This window comes from Bacillus rossius, chromosome 5 (assembly GCF_032445375.1).
Source record: "Bacillus rossius redtenbacheri isolate Brsri chromosome 5, Brsri_v3, whole genome shotgun sequence".
Classification (NCBI taxonomy): domain Eukaryota; kingdom Metazoa; phylum Arthropoda; class Insecta; order Phasmatodea; family Bacillidae; genus Bacillus; species Bacillus rossius.
In genome coordinates, this window is record NC_086333.1 from 61,059,501 (window position 1) to 61,083,463 (window position 23,963).

General features: G+C 40.3%; 1 protein-coding gene across 1 annotated transcript; it reads right to left on the reverse strand.

Annotated features, from left to right (window-relative positions):
- LOC134532279 (proton channel OtopLc-like) lies at positions 1-23,322 on the reverse strand. The gene is made up of 8 exons (XM_063368697.1): positions 23,291-23,322; positions 19,793-19,907; positions 16,874-16,982; positions 11,881-11,979; positions 9,428-9,591; positions 7,258-7,477; positions 4,575-5,140; positions 1-333 (listed from the first exon to the last, which is right to left on the reverse strand). Exons 1-8 carry the CDS (start codon positions 23,320-23,322, stop codon positions 1-3), a joined length of 1,638 nt encoding a protein of 545 aa, XP_063224767.1.
- Positions 23,323-23,963: the final 641 nt, after the last annotated feature.

Genomic DNA, 23,963 nt, shown 5'->3' on the forward strand with positions numbered 1-23,963 from the left:
TCACTGCATCTTGTAGACGTGCATCCATATCTCGTAGAGGCAGACGGAGGACTGGAAGCGGTAGCACATGACGAGCGGCACGCACACGTGCGTGATGATGGTCCAGGCGCGCGCGCCGTAGAAGCGCGCCATGGCCGGGTGCGACCAGGGCCGGTTGTTGAGCAGGCGATTGACGGCCCACATGCACACGTTGGCGACCAGCAGGAAGGTGACGTGCTGGCGGCCGGGCTTGCGCCGCAGCTGGTCGGGTGTAGAGCAGGCCCGGCGCCACGCGTCGACCACCAGCAGCGTCTGGCAGCAGCTCTGGACGAGCGCCGAGGCGGGGGTCAGCACCTGCGGGCACGTCGGTGGACACTGGCTAGTCGGTTTGGCTGCAGGCGTGCCAAAAGGTCTCAAAAAGTTTCCCAAAGCTGGTTCACACCTTCGAAGTTGCAACTGAAGCATCAACACCAAGCTTCTGGATAATGATCGATCAAAGAAATTTCTACGCACGCGCGCCACTGGACGGGGCTTCCAGGTTTTGTCAGGATCATGCCGGTTACACTTCGGCTTGCAATGCGCGCCATGACAATCAGACGGAAACTCATGTACGACAAAAGGTCTCAAATTTTTTTTTCCAAAGCTGGTTTCACACCTTCGAAGTTGCAACTGAAGCATAAACACCAAGCATCTGGATAATGATTGATTGAATAAATTTCTACAACCACCTCAAAACTTGTCTCTCTCGTATAATTATGTACTTGAAATAATTAAGGTGTAGCAAAGTTTGAAAAAATATTGTAATGAATATAAGAAATTTTCGTCTAGCTTTTTTCAAGTATATAATTTTACTACAGCGAAACATTTTGCGGCGGTTGTAGAAAATTTGTTTGATTGAACAATATTCACGAGCCCAGCGTTTAATCTAAAATATGTTCTCTATTATTTTCAATTAAAAAAAATTGGTTGTCTGTAAAGTCGGTTTACGGACGATAGTTTAACGTGACGTCATAACAAAACATCGATGAAATGATTGCATACTTTTATGAATAAAATTGAATCATTTTTATTGAATTATCACTATTTTGTATGCATACAAAGGAGTGAAAGGAAATCTACAATTGAATTGATAAATTTACTTTTATTTGCACTCATTAATTCAAATATGTTTATTACTTTAACGAACAGATTATTTTAACTATAACTTCTATACATGTTTGCCATTTAACTTCTTCCCATCTGTGTTATTCTGTTAAGGATAGGACGATGATAGGAAAAGTAGGAAACGAATGGGAGTGTTACAAGTTTAATGTGCCATCCTTTTTCGTGCGTGCAGCCGGTGTTCATCGATTTATTAGACGTTGTCACGTCAATAAAAGGTTAACAGCTTCGATTACAAAGACGTATACCAACCTTGGTAATCACTTCAGACCATTAGTAGTATAGGTACATGTTTCTGACATATCTTCCTGATGAACCTTTCTGCAGAAGTTTGTCGGCCGAGTTATAATAAGGTCTTACATCGTACGGTTGTGCACTTAGGATCAAGGAGACTTAACTCCAAGATTATAGTGGGGCTTCGAACCACTTGGGAACCTACTTGGTGCTCATAAATTATGAGTCATTCCGGAGATGTTGGGATCAAACCCACGTCCTTCACCACGTGAATGTGATGTGTTAGCCATCACCGAAAACCACAAATTTAAATTGGTTCATGGTTCAAAGAAGCCTTGAATCAAGCTTGCTGTGTCAAGCTTGCTCGTAAAGCCTAGTTCAAATCTTATGACAAGCTTGCCGCATTATTACATGCTATGTGAGACTCCAGACTCAGTGAGCTGCTGATTGTCTGTCTCTTGTGTTAGGCGCAAAAAATCCCCCTTTGACTGAGCCACAATTCGATAGGATTCTGGTTTTTCTCCCAGCAAGATTGGTGCCGTTATTTGTTTTAGCAATTGGGAAACATGATGGACAGTGCTTTGATCCGATGGGTTTTCTAAGGGGTTTTCCCATTCAATACTCTATTCACATCTCTTCATTTCTCGACGTCTCTATAACCTGCTATCGAGGAGAAGTAAAAGAAGAGAGTTAGGTTTCAGACCCGATATCTTATGGTTTAAACACTTTCTACATTATAACTTTTTTTATAATTTAGTATTGAAAACTTGACTTTGTTAAGACACAGATAACACATAAAAGGCTTTACAAAGCTCACAAAAGTGTGTCTGTTGGCAGTTTTATCACAGCTGTAGTCATTATCAACTATTAATTCATTAGTAAATGCAAATTACTTCAAATAGAAAAGTATTTGTATCAGCCAGGCTCTATTAAACGTAATTACATACTAACCAGAATTACATATTCTATGCTTTAACAAAGACGAAATTGACCATTAAATTATACAAATATTTTGTAAACTAAAAACTGATGAAACCAACAAGTGGTCTTTCATTTCATATCCCTCCCTTTTGAGGCATGATTAATTCATTTTTAATTTATTCGTAATCGTACGTAAGATTTATACAAATTTTTGATTGGATAAAATTCTTATAGGGTGGTTTCAATTAACGATGGTCCAATCATTCAAGGACAAAAAAAAGTGCATGTGTTCGGAGGGTATACTGTTGGTGAAATAAAACTGTGATATCACAAGATCTATACTGATCGCCAATCCAAAACTTATAGGGTGTGTAATATTAACAATGGTCCAACCATTCAATGAGAAGAAACATATTTGTGTTTGTATAGTAGTCTGTTGGTGAAATAAGGCATGTAATGGCAGGATCTGTACTGATAATTCAGTCCACTACATTTAGGGTGGTCAAATTAAAGAAGGCGTAATCATTTAAGGAGAAAAAAACTTTAACATTTATTAAGGGAATTCTGTTGCAATAAACAGTGATACAGCAGATCTGTTGGTGAAATAAACTTTGATATGGCAGGTCTTGTACTTATCATCCGACCAAGACATCTAGGGAATGTCAAATCATTCAAGATGAAGAAACATCAATGTGTTGTAAGTGTTTGAAGGGTGAGTTTTTGGTTGAAATAAACTGTGATAGGCTGTATCTGTACTGAATGTCATTAAAAGGCATCTAGGGTGTGTAAAATTTATATATGATCTAAAATTTTCAAGTAGAAGGAACTTCAAAGTATGTTTGGAGGGTGGTCTGTTGGTGAAATGAACTGTGATGTGGCAGGGCCTACACTGTCCGTCAGGCAAAGACGTCTAGGTTACGTCGAGTCAACGATGGTCCAATAATTCAAGGAGAAGGAACTCCTGTGTGTTTGGAGGCTAGTCTGTTGGTGTAATGAACCGTGATGTGGCAGGGCCTACACTGTCCGTCAGTCGAAGACGTCTAGGGTATGTCGAGTCAACGATGGTCCAATAATTCAAGGAGAAGGAACTCCTGTGAGTTCGGAGGGTAGTCTTTTGGTGAAATCAACTGTGATGTGGCATCAGGGCCTACACTGATCATCTAGGGCATGGTCCAATAACTCAAGGAGAAGGAACTCCTGTGAGTTCGGAGGGTAGTCTTTTGGTGAAATCAACTGTGATGTGGCATCAGGGCCTACACTGATCATCTAGGGCATGGTCCAATAACTCAAGTAGAAGGAACTCCTGTGTGTTTGGAGGGTAGTCTGTTGGTGAAATGAACTGTGATGTGGCCGGGCCTACACCGACCATCTAGGACACGGTCTAATAACTCAAGGAGAAGGAACTCCTGTGTGTTTGGAGGATAGCCTGTTGGTGAAATGAACTGTGATGTGGCAGTGCCTACACTGTCCGTCAGGCGAAGACGTCTAGGGTATGTCGAGTCAACGATGGTCCAATAATTCAAGGAGAAGGAATTCCTGTGTGTTAGGAGTGTAGTCTGTTGGTGGAATAAACTGTGATGTGGTAGGGCCTACACTGACCATCCAGGGCATGGTCCAATAACTCAAGGAGAAGGAACTCCTGTGTTTTTGGAGGGTAGTCTGTTGGTGAAATGAACCGTGATGTGGCCGGGCCTACACTGACCATCTAGGGCACGGTCCAATAACTCAAGGAGAAGGAACTCCTGTGTGTTTGGAGGGTAGTCTGTTGGTGAAATGAACTGTGATGTGGCATCAGGGCCTACAATGACCATCTAGGGCATGGTCCAATAATTCAAGTAGGAGGAACTTCTGTGTGTTTGGAGGGTAGTCTGTTGGTGAATTGAACCGTGATGTGTCATCAGGGCCTACAATGACCATCTAGGGCATGGTCCAGTAATTCAAGGAGGAGGAACTTCTGTGTGTTTGGAGGGTAGTATGTCGGTGAAATGAACTGTGATGTGGCATCAGGGCCTACACTGACCATCTAGGGCATGGTCCAATAACTCAAGGAGGAGGAACTCCTGTGTGTTTGGAGGGTAGTCTGTTGGTGAAATAAACTGTGATGTGGTAGGGCCTACAATGACCATCTAGGGCATGGTCCAATAATTCAAGGAAGAGGAACTCCTGTGTGTTTGGAGGGTAGTCTGTTGGTGGAATGAACTGTGATGAGGCAGGGCCTACAATGACCATCTAGGGCACGGTCCAACAACTCAAGGATAAGGTGTCAGGGTCCACGGCACCTTCATGACGCGCCAGGGGTCGGCGGCGACGTCGGCGTCGAAGAAGCCACCCGCCATGAGGAACACGAGGTAGAGCAGCAGGCCGCCGTGCGCCGCGAAGAGCAGCGCGTGCTCGAGCTGCAGGCGGCGGCGGTCGGGCCGGCGCGGCAGCGACCTGACGGCGACCAGGCCGCAGACGGACGCCGCCGCCGCCGAGGCGTACAGCGCCGCCTCGCAGGCGTCCGCCTGGCGCACCGCGGCGCCCGCCTCCAGCTCGGCGAACACGAGCAGGCTGAGCGCCGACGCGGCGGCCGCCACCAGCCCGAGGAACAGCCCCTTGCCGGCGCGCGACAGGTCCACGCTGAACTGGCTGACGGAGCGCGCGTAGATGACGTTGACGCCGCTGCTGCGCTTGCGCGCGCGCCGGCCCGGGTCGCAGGAGGCGTCGCGCACGGAGCGCCACATGGCGGCGAGGATAACGGAGCACAGCAGGCTGTACTCCACGGTGCAGGGGAACAGGTAGGGCGCGGCGTCGCGCATGGCCGAGGCCACGGCGCGAGACGTCCAGCAGGGGTCGCCGCCGCGGGCTGCACGCACCGTACCAGTGCCACATGCATCGAACACCATTGGAACCAGGGGCGCAACAACTAAATTTCCAAAGGGGGGGGGGCAATATACCTTTATAAAAATAATCATCGATCCCCCCTATTGAAGCAGGGGGTTCGGGGGTCCTCCCCCGGGAAAATTTGTATTTCAAGGTGGAAAATGGTGCTATTTAAGCAGTTTTATTATCTAAAAATTGATTACACATCACTTTCTTTGCCCCGTTTGCCCCCACTTCAAGGTTTCAGAGGGGGGGAAAAATACCCTTGCCCTACTCCCCCCATGTTGTTGCGCCCCTGATTGGAACCGACACACTGACACAAAGGACGAGAGAAGAAACCGCAGGCAACGAGGCTTCTCAGACAGTTGGATCGTCAGGTTTAGCAAATTGCATCACCCAAAATAACATACTGCACTCTCTGATGATTTTGAAAAATCATCTCCGAATTCGGTCCCGGAAGGGGGGGGGGGGGGGCGGGTAGTTGCGCTTGTGTCAGCCACTGCAAAAACACTAGGTTCACATTGGATTACGATTTGCTTTTAGATGAAAACATCGGCATCTGCATTTGTTTACATGTTTCACGTAGAGCCGCGAGGATATTATTTAAACTCCAGGCAAGACTCACTGGTAGGGACCTGCGAGATTAGCTTTGTTATTTGGCAATATGTTCAGAATGAAACTGCTGCTACGTTCGGATCACTCTTGTCCAGGGGTTGGCTGCAAGGTCGGGCAACAGCCTAGGTCCCCGCGACTAGTGGTGCCCCGTGCCGGTATCTTTATCACCGAGACACTTGTAGTATGAACATTTCTTAAATTAGCAAAACCGATGACGAATGTTGAGTTCCATGTTGGCTTCCAACACATTGTTTTAGAGAGCTCTTTTAACTCCCCTCCATTTTCACTGTGGAAAATTTCACACCTACCAGGTCCCCAAATATGGCCCCGCAAATACTAAGACCGCTACTGCGTTTTTCATTGGATAAAGGGGATAGTTGACTCCTTCAAAGAACATTAAACCAATTAAAATAATGTGGGAGAGTTTTTCAGTACTCGCCAATGATGTGTAACATCTAACCTCGGTAACGAGCAAATTAATGTGTTCTCATGTTGCAAATACACTTATAATACGAAACCTAGACACGAAATTTAACACAGAATTTTTTTAAAATAATGCCAAACGCTTTAAATTTACGAAAATTTGGTTTTCAACTACATTTATGGACGCGAATCAAACGCAGTTACACCACTGGCCGCTAGAATTCGCTGCGGGAGCAGCTACATTGACTATTGAATCATTTCATTAGAAATGGCTCCGATAACAGTATTAAACCCCGGATAAAGCCCAGATGGGTAAAAATAACTAAACAGTTAACATTGTAAAGTTTCCCTTTGATCTTATGAACGTCGGTTAGTGCCAACTGCCACAGATTGCTGCACCGTGGTTGTTACACGTGTCCGTTCCTCGACTTCCGTCGCATTCACGAAGCCCCCCTCCCCGCCAAATCAGTGGCGGCTTCAGGATGACTTTTCGGGAAGGGGCTATCGCACAAAAAAAGGTCGTAGTTGCAAAAAATGAAAGTGGTCAGATATTGGTCTTGGAATATTATTTACAAATTACAGGTTTCAAATACAGAACCTTAGTAGCTCCACGCATCTTTTGATGAGATGAAAGTTTAACATACGAAATTAAATATTTAAGTAAACATAAATATACACTAATCAATAAAACTGGTCTCGGGAGGGGCCATCAACCCCCACCGCCCGCCTTTCTGGAGCCGCGCTTGCGCCAAATCGCCGCCTGAGTATTGGAGTGTTCTATGTCCACTTTTTAGGTTTTTTATGCTATGGACACGAAATTAATATTAGTATTCATTTGTACTATATCCACACACGTCTACGCACATAAAAATGTTTGTTCTTAATTTAAGACCAATATTATTTTGTTCCATGTCATGCTATTCATAGTTGTTTGAACTTTCAAATGCTTATATCTCAGTTCCGACTTCAATGGACATAGAAGACTCCAATTCTCAGGCGACGAAATGCCGCATAACCGAGAGCTGAGACGGTACGCATCACAAACATCGCGCACACACTCACGGCTCTGGGTCTCCTGCAAGCTGGCGTTGCGCGCTTCCTCGCCTCCAGAGATGTCCACCCGGGCCTCCTGCACGACCACGTACAGCCACTTGCAGAGGTTGGCGGCGATCATGTGAGCCAGCCCGAACCTCGACACAGCCGCGTGCGCCGGCGACGCCAGGAACTGCAACGCGCGTCGCACATGCGTCGAGAAGCCCAAGATGCACATCAAGTTCTGTCCCTGCCCGAACACGCCCGAATGACTATTCACCTTCAGCCAACATGAGATTTGTTTTATTTTTGCGCAGGAAAAAATGAATTCAAATATTAAAAGTGGTCGGTTAGGTTAGTTACGTTAAAAAACTTTAAAACACTATGGACGGTTAGTTAGGTTAGTATAGCTACATTAAAATAAACATATAAATATATATACAAATAAACCCGAGGTTGGCCGAAGGTGAATATTCGGGCGTGTTCGGGCAGGGACAGAGCTTGATGTACATCTTAGGCTTCCCACATACATCGGGTGGCAACGATATATCGATATATCATAATAATTATCGCTATTACCGATGTATCGGAAATATCGATATTTTAGTTACAAAATATCGATAAATCGGTATAGATATTTTTGATATCGATATTTTGTCCCGATAATATCAAATTTGTATCCTACATATAGTTACGTTCATCTCTGACTTAATGATCGCGTAACGTCGTAGACAATATAATTTTCATTGCTCATTGCTAACCTGTTCCTCCTAACATTGTTGCTGAGTCCGTGGCGCAAAGATAATACATATTTGGACTACATCTTGGTTTTTGGGTAAGGCATTTTCCTGCACATCATCGGTGAGTTAAGTATCTTAAATGTATAATCCTGTGTGTTAGTTGATTTGTATAATTCTATGTGTGAATGACTATGTGTTTGACCATTATATTCTTCTTTTGTGGCCACATAATTTATTGCTGCTAAAATCATCGGAAAATATCACAGAATATCAGAAATTCTCTGCAAACAGTAGTCTTGAGTTTTAACAATCTTTTTCACAACTCTTGAGTCGTGAATTAAAGCAGAATGTAACCACATTATACAGCTAATAGTGAGAGCTATTGCTTCACAAAACCAGCCAGCGTTTCAGTATTTCAGCTACGTCCAAACGCTCATACAATAAAAAAATAATAGAAATATTAACCGACAGAGAGCATGTTCTCGAGTGTATTATTCAAACGCGATCATATACGAATCAAGCACTAGTTAACACGATGCAGTTGCAATTTATTTACAGTGCCACGTACGTTTATCAGCTTACACATACACAATTTTTTTTGATAAAATTTAAATATTTATTTGGAGAATTATTTGAAAAATATTTTTCAAGATGGCAGCTAAGATGGCGATCTCGATGTATGACAGACGGAATATTATAGAATTAAAAATGGCGGAACTCACACAACGCACAACTTTCTAGTTCCTTGTACCTCAGAACCGTTTAAACACTCTCGTGGTAACAGCTATCAGAACATACTCAATCCAGGGTTATAAAAGAGTTTTTTTCTCATAAATAATTCAGAAAATGTAGAATTAATAAATGACACGACTAACGATAAGATTGACCATCTTAAGCCGTTACGAATTTTCCTCAAGAAATACAAGCCGCAATAGTGGCTTCACCAAGAAGCATCATTAGAGACCCGGAAATTTCGCGGATTCATTTAGTCGCAAGCTAGAATACAAACCTCCACCCTCTCGCACTGTGTTCATGATTGACACGCAGTTATCTGGACACGTCCCTCTACGACCGTGAGCCAACGATGCCCAGCCAAGAGAGAAGTAAGCGAATCAGGTAGTGCCAAAATAACAAGGATGAAAACGTTCTCGCCAAGAAATCAACCAATGGGAAAGTGAACACGGGCCGAGCACACCTATACCAACTTTGAATTCTATCCCGAGGTCAGAAGAATCCGCGAAATTTCCGGGTCTCCGAGCATCATGTATGACGGACCAAATCAAAGCATTTATTCAAGACCTAGGGAACACTGGAATCCAAGATGGCGGCCAGGGTCAGCAGCCGACCTAGATCGAGGTGAAGGTCGCACGAGGCGGGAGAGGCTGCAAGTGGAATGGCGGAACAGTCTCGGGGCGAGAGCTTGTGATAACTGAGAGCACGGACGAGGTTGGCTGCCGTACCTTGCCGTTGTTGGCGAAGACGAAGGCCATCTGCAGGATGACGAAGGCGGTCCTGGCGACGGGGTTGACGGCTACCGTGACGTCGGCGCACCCCTCCGCCGCGCTGCGCTCGAAGTAGCGCCCGAGCGCAAGCGCGGAGTAGAGGGCGCTGCCGAAGCCAAACGCTTCGACGCACCAACAGCAACACACGTCAACGGAACAGAAATAACTAGGGACCGGAAAAATTCGCGGATTAAACGACCTCTAGGATAGCCTCCACTATCTCAAGTAAACACGCGTGTTCGTTGGGTACTAAATTGTGAGGCGTCTCCACTGGGTATCTTTTGATTCGACGCCTCTTTGGTCGATAGTCTCTCATTGTCCCAGAGAGCTCCAGTTAAACTGCGAGCCTATAGCAGAACCAGCAGAATTGAACACATGCTTGAATTTCAGCCTATCACGAAATAAATCCGCGAATTTTTCCGGTCTCTCAGAAATAACAGATGTTCGTACATTTGTACATTTGCGTGAAAAAAACAACCGGGTTTCGCAGTAGTAGGTACTTTGCTCGTGTTCTTGCCCGGGGAATTCATGCTTTGTGTTGTCCCAGAACCTCCAATAGTTAAAGTTATTTGTAATCCGTTCCAGTACTAACCACGCTTATTAATAAGCATAGTAAAAAAGTCAAATTATTAAGCATCAATTATGTTTTACATGGTTAAAAAAATATATGTATTTGAATGAAACCTTAATTAAATATATAATACTGCTTCATTTTTCGTAATAAATACTCAATATCATCTCGAAAAAACGTATTAAATATATGTAAAAATAACCATAGCCACGTTTTGCACAAACTTACAATATCTTTCTCGTAGTATTGCTAACTATTTATTGGCAACTGGTTTCCAAAGGAATTTTTGAAAAAAGTACAGAGATTTATTTTTCTGTGTACAGGTAAAAAAAAAAACCAGCTTAATGCGGTAGAATCCTAAATTATTTAGCTTCTGATATTTTGTGTTTTTGCACATTATTTTAAATAAATTCATAATTTATTCATATTTAGTTGAATGCACAATATTTTTTTACTAAATAAGTCCTTAGTTAATGTGTTCTATTACTTAGAACTAATTTTTTAGGTAAATTATAGAATTTAATGAATGCAAGAAATAATGCAGGATAAAGTTGTGGATTAACAGTTGGTATGGATACTGAGTTTTTTTTAAAACTCTTTATTTTTAGTATATCATACAATGAATCATTAAAACTAAGTTATTCCCAAAACCGTAGAAAATTGACTCTTTCAGGTCGCAAACTGTATTTCCAGCTACAGTTCTGGACCTCGAATTACACTTATTTTCCGCAACAGCCACTAGAATTCGTTGCCGGAGCAGCTACGTCGACTATCGAATCATTCACTCTGCAAACCGAAACGTTCAACTATATTATAAACGGCTCCGATAAAAGCCGGAAAAGACTTGGAGGGGGGGGGGGGGGGGAGAAAAATACTAGATCCAGATTTTTGACCTGATTTTCGACAAACAATTCCATTAAAATACTGCCCGTCTTGTTAAAATTCAATAATCAGTCAACACTACGAAGTTTCCCTTTGGCTTTGCGAGCTTTGGCTTAGCGCCATCCCGCTACAGTTGGCAGCACCGTGGTCACACATTTCCGTTCCATGCGACTTCCGTTCCACTCACGAAATTATTACTCCTACCAAATGCCATGTACCGAGATGTAAGGCGTTAACACTACGAACAGTCAGTCCAGAAAAATAAATAAATAAATAAATATAAAGAAAAATTAATGCTTTGAAATGTTCAGCTATAGCTAGAGGCATACATTTTTCGCGAAAAAATCTGAACGTTTATTAGACTGCAACAAGGTACCTATATATGCACCAGCGGTTTCTTCCTTACGATTTACGGCCGTCTGCGAGAGAAGTAGTCGCATTGTTTGACCGAGCCACTCAGGACGAGTTTTCTTTCGCGCTGAATTACTGTGATTGGTAGAGACCTGTAAAATTCGCGAATTCATTTCGCGATAGGATAGAGTCCAAATACTTTTGACATTATTTTGCTTCAGTGATTGGGCCACAGTTTATCTGAAGGACTCTGGGACAATGAAAAATCTTTAACAGAAGAATTAGCGAATCACGATCATTCCAGTCAACAGGTGTTACGAGTCGGTAACCAAGCAGCAGATGTAATTTGCACGAGTGCATAGAGGATCATGGAGTATATCCTTTAGGGATTTTAAATCGCGAATTTTACAGGTCTCTAGTGATTGGTGTTCTAACAGTAGACATGCACCTGAAATAAAACTCACCCCATCACGAAACACAGACGATGCTACAGTGTTTTAACTTTCAGCTGGTCCCGGGATCTTTTCGCAAAATATGCGTGCCCCTAGCTATAGCCAATGAAGGAATAAAGTAACGAACGGAGTGTTCTCTCGTGGCGCCATCTTACCAGCGACTCCGACCCGGAGGTAGAAGCTGCCGTACCTGACCTCAGGGTCGCCCCGCTGGCCCGCCACAGCCGCCCCGTGCTGTCTCTCCGCCGGCGAGTCTGGAACAACCAGCGGGTCACTACGTGTCTCCCGTCGCCAACCCATGTTTCACCCTCTACTTCATCGCAGCACGCGTAGGGCACGCCTGCCAGGCCGTACTCTTCCCCCCCTCTCCCTTACCCTTCCTCAAAATGCTAAGAAATCCTAAAACATATCCATCACGCCTACCAACGAAAGGAAATAATTAGTAAGCAAACAGCAGGAAAAGAGTATCTATTTCCCCCCTCCCCAAATAAAGAAAAGGAAATTATGTACACGCCCCTGTTGCATCCGTATAATTTAAACGCAAATTCGCACCAAGAGAACAAGAATATTGTAAATTAAAATAAGAAATATGTAAATAAATAATTACTTCATACTTTGTCATGATAATTAATTGCTTCTAAATCCATTAACTCAAAATTTTTATATATATTTATATTTAGTTAGGGTATTCTTTTTCTGGTGGTGCGATGTGTAAATAAGTTTTTGGAAGGATTGTGTAATATTTAACTCTTGTTTTTAAACGATTAACTAGCGCTTCGGTTAGTTTTCTAGCATGGAAACAGTTTTTTTTTATCGTTCACTCTATCTTTGTTAAAGTTGTGTTGTTCCTAATACGTTTCTCCTTAACTTAGCAACATAGAAACACACTAAATAAAATAAAATAACGCACGCGACCTTTCAGAACTCGCCAGAGATGTGTAACATCTAACTGGATAACGAGAAAATACGAGTTATCAAGTTTCAAATACACGCATAATACGAAGATTGGACACGAAATTTAACGACGAGTTTTAATGACGAGCGTAATAATAAAATTTTTGCAAATTGTGTTTTCAACTACATTTATGAACGTGAATCACACGTAGTTTCCTCACCCGCCGCAAGAATTCGCTCCCAGAGAAGCTACGTCGCGTCGACTATAGAATAATTCGTTTTGCAGACCGAAATTTTGAACTTTATAATGAAACGGCACCGATAAATGCAAAAAATACTTGAAAAATTACTAAACCCGTTTTTTGAGCTTTTTTTTCGACAAGAAATTTGATTAAAGTACTGCTAATCTTGTTAAATTTCTTTAAACAGGTAATACTTTGACGTTTTACTTTGTCTTTGTGATCTTTGGTTCCTGCCATCCGCCATAGATGGCAGCACCGTTGTTGTTACACGTTTTCCTACCTTTACTTACGTCACATTCACTTCTACCAATCGCCGTACACCGAGAGCTAAGATGTTACACATCAAAAAAAGATTCTGAACGAATATTTTTACAATAAACATCGCGTGCTATTGCTTAAAAAAATACTGCCAATAAATCTTTTGAGCCAGTGTTGGCTTATTCCGGATCGAAATCATCCGTGGTGTTTTGAAGTCAACGAACCGACGTTTCACTTGGGCCTTGCAGTCGCCATCTTGGTTTTAAATCCGGAAGCCAAAGCTGCTATGGCAACGGCCGCGTAATGCCCGGATATCTTCTGTAACATTTGTTCCTTTTGAATTTTCAAGTATGCTGGGAGCAAAAAAAAATCACTGACTAATTTGCATAGCTGCTGGAGTGGGTGCTCAGGAAAAGAGATTGTGAAATAATGAAGTAATTGGCGGAAGAGTATTCTTTACCACGTTGAAGTGGTTCTTGGTAGCATCTCCGCAAAAGCCAACCATTGTGAGGCAAGACATGCGGGTTGCATACAATTAAAGGGTTCCTTTTGAGCATGGCTGTCGATGTAATATAAGTGCGCAGTGAAAAATAAATATATTTGTCACACCCTGAACGCGTAACTTTTAAAACCACTCACAGTTAAAACAATGTAATCTATTCTTTCAGTATTCGCCAGTGATGTGTAAACATATAACCTCAATAACGAGCAAATTCATGTGCTCTCATGTAGCAAATAAACTTATAATACGAAACTCGGTCGTGAAATTTAATGTAGAATTCTTTAAAATAATGCCGAGCGTGATTAATATACAAACATTTTATTTTAGTATGTGCTAGAAATGCAAAGAAAGAGGCGCTCATTACACAACATATATTTATAAGGTTGAAGGGCCATTGCTAGAGACCTGCAAAATTCGCGGATTCTTTCGGTGATAGGCTAGAATTCAAACACATATACCTCTTAGATAATTTTGCTAATGGCTTAATGTTCATCTGGACGAATCTCAACCTGTTATAAACCCTCAACCAAAGAAGGATCGAATCACAGACAAACCAGCTGAGACGATTTACAAGTCGGCAGCCAATGAACTTGCGTTATTTGCCCGAGTGTACAGGGGTATGTGCATTTTGTCCTGAAGGCCATAGAAGCCGCGGATTTTTGCAGGTCTCTAGCCATTGAGCATTAATACATAAACTGCTATAGCCACGAACCGAAGCCGTCAAAATGGCGAACCCAAATGTGGCAACATGCACCCGTATATTTTAATTTTCGCGAACATAAAAGGATGTACTAAGCGGATTGGTGTGCCAAAATAATCTTAATGATAGTGGAACCATCCTGGTACAGATTTTGTAAACTAGAATAGTAATAACAATATATAATCAAAACTCTAAAAATTCCTATAATTTATTTGCCAGGAAAATTGTTTTGGAACAGACATGGTGTCCTCAAACATATTTAACCCGTTATTCGTTCTCTAAAGCGTTAAGCAAGCGACGATATCTTTTAAGTATTTTACAAAATAAAAGTTGAAGATCAATAGATGCATTAAAATGATACTAACCTGAAACATAAATTTATTTTTATAAGACTTTGTGTATGTATTGGTTTTGCTTAAGGGACAAAACCAGTCTGTAAATACTTCCTACAAACACACCTTAAACCTATTGAGCTGATTCAACATTTTTGATTTAAAGTTAAAAATTTATTCACGACATTCTGTTATTTTTCTTGGCGTCGAGTATTGTATGGGAACATTTTGTTGTGTCTCTACAGTATGTTAAAAGCTGCGCCATCTCAACATTTCAGTATTAACTAAGAACTGTAAAGACAGGATTCAAAGTAGTTTTTATGTTGTCAGTATTTATTTTTATGACTATATTATAACTTCAAGTATTAAAGGATAGTTTTACTCTTATAAAGTTTTAGTTTCGAATAACTATGCGCGGTGTTAATTCTGGAATGTTCACGAAATAATTTCATACGGATTAATCACGTGGGTCCACCATCTTTTCGAGATGTGTGAGACTTCCACAGATGGCATCACTGTGTTTACACATTTCCGTTCCACTCAACTTCCGTTCTATTCACGAAAATACTCCCACCAAATCCCGTACACCGAGAGCAAAGGTGTTCAAACATCAAAAGGTCTGCAATCACGCAATACAACTTGCTTGGTATGTGATGCAAGTCATCGTAACTCTAGATCGTAGGCAGTCGGGTCTTGTGTCCCGGGGCTGCTTTTGGGCGGAAAGAGGGGGGTTGTCTAAATTGGCAGAGTAATTTTTCTATAGATATTTACTTGAATATCGTAGTGTTAGAACACAAACAAATTTTGGAGTGCAGACGAACTTATTTGTATTTTGATATACATACACGTACATCGTCAAATATTTTAAAAACCATGGTATTTTTTCGCTTAATATCCAACTTACAATGTATTAAAAATTAAATTACTCCAGATTAATCTATTTTTTACTATCTAAATTGAATAAAAAATATTTGGAATAGTGGAACTAATATGTGGTGGAGATACGAGGTGTCGCGAAAGAATTTTGGTTTGGTTGGTATGAAATAAAAAGGGGTCACCAAGATGAAATCTTTCCCTGGGTGGAAACTAGTCTAGTTACGCCCCTGCATGTAGGACACAATAGCAGAATGATCTCCATACATCTAAAATAACTTTTTGCAGATACTGAATACAACAGAAATCGCTCAGTCATAGAAAAACACTTCAATAAAACAGGAAATGCGTACAACACTTCGTAAGTATATATTTATAAAACGAGCCACATACTAATAAGATAAGACTTAGAAATAAAAGAAAACACCTCAAAAAACGTCATCTTGGAAATTGGTGCAATATTTGGAGATGCTTGTTTGCCATACCCATGTCGCAACACAAGAATTAGCCACAGTCAAGTCTGCTTCACGTTCAAAGAAGACTCAATATGATTGTCCAGACCTTCCCACCATCATGGCCACCCACAATGACCAATCACAGCTCGGCTGTGAATGTCCCACATAAATTAATACCGTGCTTGAACAACAGATTGACCTTGAAGATAGCTGCAAAAAAGTATGCCAAAACGCTGGGCAGCACAAATTTTAAGGACGTGGTTTCAAAACCCAGAAGCCAATAAGTAGTTAATTTTTGAGGTGTAAACGTCTTAGCTTTCTGAATGCAGCGTTTGGTAGGAATGATTTCGTGAATGAAACGGAAGTCACATGGAACGGAAATGTGTAATCACGATGCTATGGCGTGAGCCAAACATAAACTTTAAAGTATTAAATGTTTCATGAATTGTAAAACGATAGGCAGTATTATATAAATTTGTTTGTCGAAAATCAGGCCCAAAACAGAGCTTATAATTTTATCAAGTTTCATTTCGTTTTTATCGGAGCTGTTTCATTATAAACTTTAACCTTACGCTCTGCAAATCGAATGATTCGATAGTCGACGTAGCTGCTCCGGCAGCGAATTCTAGCGGTAGCTGCGGAAACCACGCGTGAATCGCGTCAAGGAATATAGTTGAAAACCACAGTTTGCGTATATTTATCACGCTCAGCATTGTTCAGAATAATAATACGTTAAATATCGTGTTTGGGTTTCGTATAAATAAGTGTATTTGCATCATGAGAACACACGAATTTGCTCGTTACCGAGCTTAGATGTTTACAGATGTCTGGCGAGTACGGAAACACTCGTTCACAATTTTTTTCCCCTCAACCTTACACTGTAATATCTTACCTCTCGTAGCTCGTTCTTTCGCTCGTCTGACAGTTCGTTCCTTCAGATGGGCCACGTACACGTAGAACAGGTAGGCGATGCTCCCCACGTACAGGTACAGGTAGAATGCCTGCGCAGGGTAAAAATAAGAATTCCACACGTCGTTGGCCTCAACAATATCCTGATAAATAAGCAACTTCATTTCTAGCACAAGGAAAAAAATATTGCGATGCTCAGTTTAAAATTTCCTTTTATAAAGCACGACGTAGCCCATGGCTCATATGATAGGTATTTAAAATTAGCACTATATCCAAAAGGAGAGTCAAAAAATAGAAAAAACTACAAACCAGCAATTCTTAATCCAAGTAGATCTTAGATATTAAGGTAACCTGTAACAAATGGTGATTTTAAGCAATTTTTATTAAATGCGTAATAGGTACAAAAGTCATGTGAGCGAGTCTTCCAGTACTCGTCAGATATGTGTAACATCTCACCTCGGTAACGAGCAAATTCATGTGTTCTCATGTTGCAAATACACTTATACGAAACCACATACCTAAAATTCAACGTAGATTTCTTTAAAATAATGACGAGCGTGATAAGAAAAAAGCAAATGGTGTTTTAAACTACATTTATGGACGGGAATCATACGTAGTTTCCGCATCCACCGCTAGAATTATGTTGCCGGAGTAGCTACGTCGACTATTGAATCATTTGATTTGCAGAGCGAAACTTTAAACTTTTTTAATGAAACTGCTTCTATAAAACCGAGAAAAGACTTGAAAAAGTACTAAACCCAGGTTTTGAACCTGATTTTCGACAAGCAATTTGATTAAATACTACCCATCTTTTTAAAAATTCATTATGATACTATTCATGTAATACTATAAAGTTTACCTTTGGCTTTGTGAACTTTGGTTCGCGCCATCCACCACAGATTACAGCACCGTGATCACACATATCCGTTCCATGCGACTTCCGTTCCATTCACGAAATTCCTCCTACCAAATGTCATGTACCGAGAGCTCAGATGTTACACATCAAAGATAATAAATTATAAGAATGCAACTATTAAAACAGATTTAAATGAGAAATCTCTCACTTGTTTGTTTAAAAGATTTTTACGTCTCACGGTTATGATGGACTTAAAGGTGATGGAACCTATGATATTTAAGTAGGCTCCCAACCACTTAGTTACCAGTTCAACGCTCATGAATTTGTGTCATGAGTAATACTGGGATCGAACCAAAACCCCTCACATGAGTGAGCGTGACTTTATATATAGCTTGCCTAGCATATTACACACGGACTCTGTTGAGTGATTGCATATGAAATACGAATCTCTCAAGTTGCTGGTTGAATACTGTGCAAAGAAGTTTCTGAATAAAACTGCATGATTATTCCCTAGCATGGAACTGTACGTACGTTATAATTTCGCAGGAGATTTATTTAATTTTTGTTTCAGTGTGTTTAACTTCACACCTCCATTGTCATTCTTCGTATTTTCACTCACATTTAATTTCACCGCGTGCATTCTGTATGCTTCTTCAGAAATTAATGCTGACCCTGTCTTTTAAATGAACATTATTCTGTATATCTGTACCTTAGATCCAAGCCAGCCTAAGACAAAATTTGGCAACTTAACAGGAGATTAAAAATAAATTCATAGAATGATTCCGTGTTTTTCATAAACCTGGAAAGAAGGAACTTATGATTAAGTCTCTCGAATGGGTGATATTTTCCAATAGCCATGGGTACATAACATTATAACTGCACTGTAAAAATATTCCTAAAATTACTTGCACAAATGCTTAGTAATTTTACGTGTTTGTAGTATTATTAAAAAAAAAACTGTGCTGTTAGTGTATTTTACACAAAAATGCGTTTCTATAAAATCAAATTAGGCATAAAGCTTTGGTAAAAGTAAGCCTACGTACATATTTTATTTAAATAACTGATGTGTCGAATTACACGTTTTGAATATATAGTCTCTATAAAAATACTCCTACAACAAGTGTTAAATTAATCACTATCATGTTTTCCTCCGTTTACTCTTGTTGTATAAACAAAATTTATTCATTTTAAAAGTGCATCAAATTCTGACAGAGTAAATTTATAACGACTAAATAATTACATAAATACAAAGAATTTTACAGTTCATACCGGTAAGTCCCATTTAATTTATATTAATTTACCAAAGTGGTATTTATATTAATACATAATTTACTAGTGAGCCCAATGATAGAGAAGTTAAGATTCCAGGCTGTCAACAATAAGATCGTGGATTAGATACTCATTAGTTCACTCTGAAAACAGAAGTGTTTACTTAATCAATGTAAGATGATAAAATTAAAATTGATCTACAGTATTCAATGTTTGTTAAAAGATGTCAGCTTAACAAATATGTTTTTTGGAAGTAGTATAGATAAGATTGTTCATTTTTAGTGTATATTTACCCAATCACGCAGCAATATTGTCTGGCATTTGTGGTGAATTTAAACATGCATTCAACGTAGTAACAATACATAAACTGCGTATGTCATATTTGACAAACCCTATTTGTTGTCATCTTTCACTTTTGATAGTAGTTTTTACGTGAGTACAAGAGTAAAAATACGCTAACACATTTAGGGGTAATAATATACCTACGTTGGTGTAACTTGATACTTTTTCTTTTAAAATTTTCGATTACATTTGACTGGCTGGATTAAATTTCAGGGCTAAGGCTCTTACGAAAGTCGAAAAATACTCTATAATATTTTTTTAAAGTTAGAAATGGTGTCATGGTTCAATAGGAAACAAAATTCTAAGACTCAATCTGTGATAAAACAAAATTCGCCATATTTGGACTTAGACCCATTTGGCTCTCAGGTACTGTAATCAAGGCATCACTTCCAACTATAAAAAAAAAGAGGACGAACTTGAAAGCGCTTGTATTACGTCATATCTGATGGTGTGGTTGTGATCGGCGATGGCTTCAGTGATGGCAAGAGCGACCCCAAACACCACCAGCAGCTTGCCGTACAGCGCGGACACGATGTTGATCAGCGCCTCGCTAGAACAACCAGACAAGTCTGAAAAATCAGCCCGAAAGAGAAAAAAAAATAGTGGAGCGGTTATTCACAATATTAATTGATTATTCCATTTACGTACTCCGAACATCTCGCACGCTGGCAGAACAACCGCGTCACCTAGCGGCAGATTTTATCCCTGAGCCCAACTCGGACTTAAGAAAAAGCCCGTTTTATTCACAACCCTTGGTAATAATATAACCTTCGCCTCACTTACACCGCGAAAATCAATGTTATTTCTCGTCAGATGCGGCGTTGCCTCTTTGGTATGAAAAAGTTTTTTTTTTTACAGCAATAGTTTCCAGTAACACCTAATATTACATAAACATTACAAATTTTTCAACAAAGGTTTTTTTTTCGCCGATGCCTTGAAAGTTAGATCAAATGATTGACATTTAAATCAAACATGTATTTGTATTTTAGATCTACCAACCAATATTATTAAAAGAATATATATTTTATATATGTATATATATGTAAAATTAAGAACCTGTGTTGAAAAATTGTAAGTCTATTAAAACATAATTTTGACTTTCACTTTTCAATTCATTATTAGAATGGCAAACAAGTGTAAAATTTTAATTTGGTCCTATACACATAGTTCTTTTTACGAATCAAGCTAGCTTAAGCGAGATGTTTTGCATCAGTTGTAAAACGAATCCAACAGAGAGTGGAACGTCTCAAAAGTGCTAGCAGACGTATTTCCTATGCGTAGCTTACCTTGTGCTTTGTGGAGGTTATAAGAAGGACTACAATAACTGTCCGCGGGATGCATAAATATCACCTGGCAGGCTGCAGTTATGTCAATAAGAAAACGAAATACGAAAAGGAACGGAATGACAATAAACAATGATGACCACGTGCATTCGCACATCTAAAGACGATGCGAACAAAAAAAAAAATTATGATACTGCGATGTGGATCTTCTTATAGGTATTCTTAAAATACGCGTCGACATAGTGTCTAGTTGTTTAGTGTGGATCAATTCCGCCGAACTAAACTCTTCTGCATAAATAATTTTCGATTATTTTCATTGGTTTTGGTGTCACTTAATTCCTTAACCTCTAAATACTGTTTGGTTGAATTGTCTATTTTAGTAACAAACTAATTTTTCAAAATAGAAAATTGATCAAAAATATGAGTTTTGTAGGTCAATTAAAATAAACTACCCACCCAGACCCAGGCAAGAGGCAACCACTGTTTCACTGGAAGGGGATACTCAATATAGCCCCCCTCTTCCTCTTAGAGAGGGCCCGCACCACAGACTCAGCCTAGGGGCCCCCAGGCAATAAATCCGGCCCTGACTCTCAAGTGTCATACAGTTTTCGTGGCTATATTACGTTGTATGGTTGAAATGTCTTGTGCTGCCCGAGTTATTCTTACTAGCTTACATCTAATTACGAACCGAGTGACCGCTTGAAAATGACAAGTAGAGTAATGGACAGCGCAGTTATATTTTTTGTAAAACAACGAGGGTAATACAAACTAAAGATTTTTAAACTAAAGCAAGCTGGATATCATGTATATCTCGACCATCCTTGTTGTTCGACGACTTTCTTACTTTTCTGTGTCATTTTACGTGATTACTGTCTTATTTATTCTGCGTATTTCTCAACGTGCAATAAATTATTTTGACAACATTTAATTTTTATTCATTCGGTGTTTGTTTTTTGTGCTGTCCTATTTACATTACCGAGTTGACTGATGCGTTGGTGGGTTACAGAAATTTTACATAAAATCTTTTAAAATACTCGCAGAATCCTTTGTAAAACATGTATCAAAAATAATTAAAATTTTTTTCCTATAGACTGAATTTTTATTGTTGTAAAACAACATTTAACTTACTCTCCCTGTTTAGTCCATTGTGACGTTTCTGTACCGTGGTCCGCTTTTTCATCCTCTCCTCTCACAGCGTGAAATGCTTCGAGATCTCTCGACGAAGACCTGCGATCATCCAGGTGGACAGCGACACTGTGAAACAAAGGAAAGAAAACTGTTAAAAAAGTACTGGTCAGCAAGTTACAACTCATGTTATCAGTATTTACAAACTCCTCATCTGATCAATTTAATTCGTATGAGCTTGTACACAAATTTATATTACAAGCCATCATAAAAAAAACATAACCAGGTACATAACATAACATTTTAAGATTTATACTTCATGTGGTAGAATAAATTAATATACATGAACTCAAGGTGTTCATTTGGCATTAAAAGAGCTTTAGTTGTTTAATCATGGGTAAGTGTGTGAAATAAGACGGGAGAATTGAGCTTTATTGTTGAGATTATGGGTGTGATACTCCTCCTCCATTCATCCTCTCATCCCTCTTACCCGAAACATCGATAAAAAACTATGCGGAGCGCAAGAAGGCTAAACTGCCCTAAATGCAAGTAGAGTTACGAAATGTTCATGCAAATGATCGACAAGTTATTTAAAACTTAGGTACTAAAAAAAAGGTTACTAGAATAACATAAATGTCATTACGACCCTTTTAAGAGGGCACTGCAAGTTTAAATGGTGATTTGAGTTAATATGGCGGATTAGTTTGGAATGTAAAATAATTTAAGATGTATGTTGAGTATGGCTGATGAGTAAAAAGGCAGAAGGGTTAAGATGGCGGAGAAGTAAAAATTTCCGATGAGTAAATGAGGTGGTTAATGGCTTGTAATGGCGGATAAGTGAATATGGCACATGAGTTTGAAAGGCAGATGATTTAATTTGGAGGGTGAGTCAGAATAGCTAATGAGTTAAAAAGGCAAACGAGTTAAGATGGTGGAGGGTAAAAACTACTGATGAATCAAGATGGTTAATGGGTTGAGATGGCAGATGGTTAAGATGGCAATTGAGTTTGGAAGGTAGATAATTTCATTTGGAGAATGAGTTAAAAATGAAAATAAGTTAAGATGGCGTATAAGCTTAAATGGCAGATGAGTTGATATGGCTGATGAGTTAAGATGTTGATTAATTAATATGGCGTATGAAACAAATGAGTTTGTGGTGACCAAAATGTTAAGATGGCCTATTCGTTAATATGATAGGTGAGTTAAAATGGCGGATGAGTTATAATGACGGAATAGTTAAAATGGCGGAATAGTTAAAATGGCGGAATAGTTAAAATGGCGGAATAGTTAAAATGGCGGATGAGTTATAATGGCGGATGAGTTAAAATGGCGGATGAGTTAAAATGGCGGATGAGTTAAGATGGCTGATGAGTCAAGATGGTGTACTTATGATACAAGATGATGTATGATAAAAGATGATGTATAATTAAAGACCGGAATCCAGGTGTTTGCCGAGTGAAGAAGAAGACGACAGTGGTTCAGAAGGGCGGAGGCAGGAGGCACCGGAGGACGCGGCGCCCCTCACCTTCTCTGGCGGTCGACGCGCACCAGCTCCATGCCGACATGCCCGTCCGCGCGGGGACTGACTCGTCGCCCCGGCCGAGATCCGGAGGCTCAGGAGGCGCATCGCAGACTTAAGTGGGCTCCACTTAGCGGGTCGCTAACCACCGCATCCGCGCTGCGCGGGCTCGGTTCTCAAAGCCGAGACCATTCGCACCTCCGGGAGGCCCGCGTCACTTTAAAAACCGCCTCACGGGAGGCGAACATGCGATTTCGCAAGTTGTTCGTTTACCTGGTATTTTTTTTATTTTTCCGTGATCGCTGTGCTCGGGCGATAACCGCACTTGGCAACAGTGGCGTACAAAGAAGAAGAAGTGAAAAAAAAAGTATATTGAGGACCCAGAACTCTCTGACTCCCTCATCAGTAGAGACAGGAAAAATTTCGCGTTATGCCAGAATAAAAACACACGTACCTTCATATTGCTTCTGTGATTGGCTCACAGTTTATCTGAACGACTTTGAGTAGAGACCGGAAAAATTCGCGAATTCATTTCGCGATAGGCTAAAATTCAAATAGTTATACCTCAGTGTTGTCTCTGTTATTGGCTCACAATTCACCTGGATGACTCTGGGCCAATGAGAAACACTCAACCAAAGCTATATCGAATCACAGGCTGCTACGTTGGGACGTCTCACAA

What these genes read in the sequence shown, in the direction of transcription:
- LOC134532279 (XM_063368697.1), bottom strand. Translation starts at nt 23,322, where the DNA reads ATGGAGCTGGTGCGCGTCGACCGCCAGAGAAG. An exon ending in CCTCCGGGTCGGAGTCGCTG is followed by an intron (nt 9,592 to 11,880) that starts GTAAGATGGCGC and finishes GGTGCGTCGAAG; the next exon opens with CGTTTGGCTTCGGCAGCGCC. An exon ending in ACCCCTGGCGCGTCATGAAG is followed by an intron (nt 334 to 4,574) that starts GTGCCGTGGACC and finishes ACGTGCCCGCAG; the next exon opens with GTGCTGACCCCCGCCTCGGC.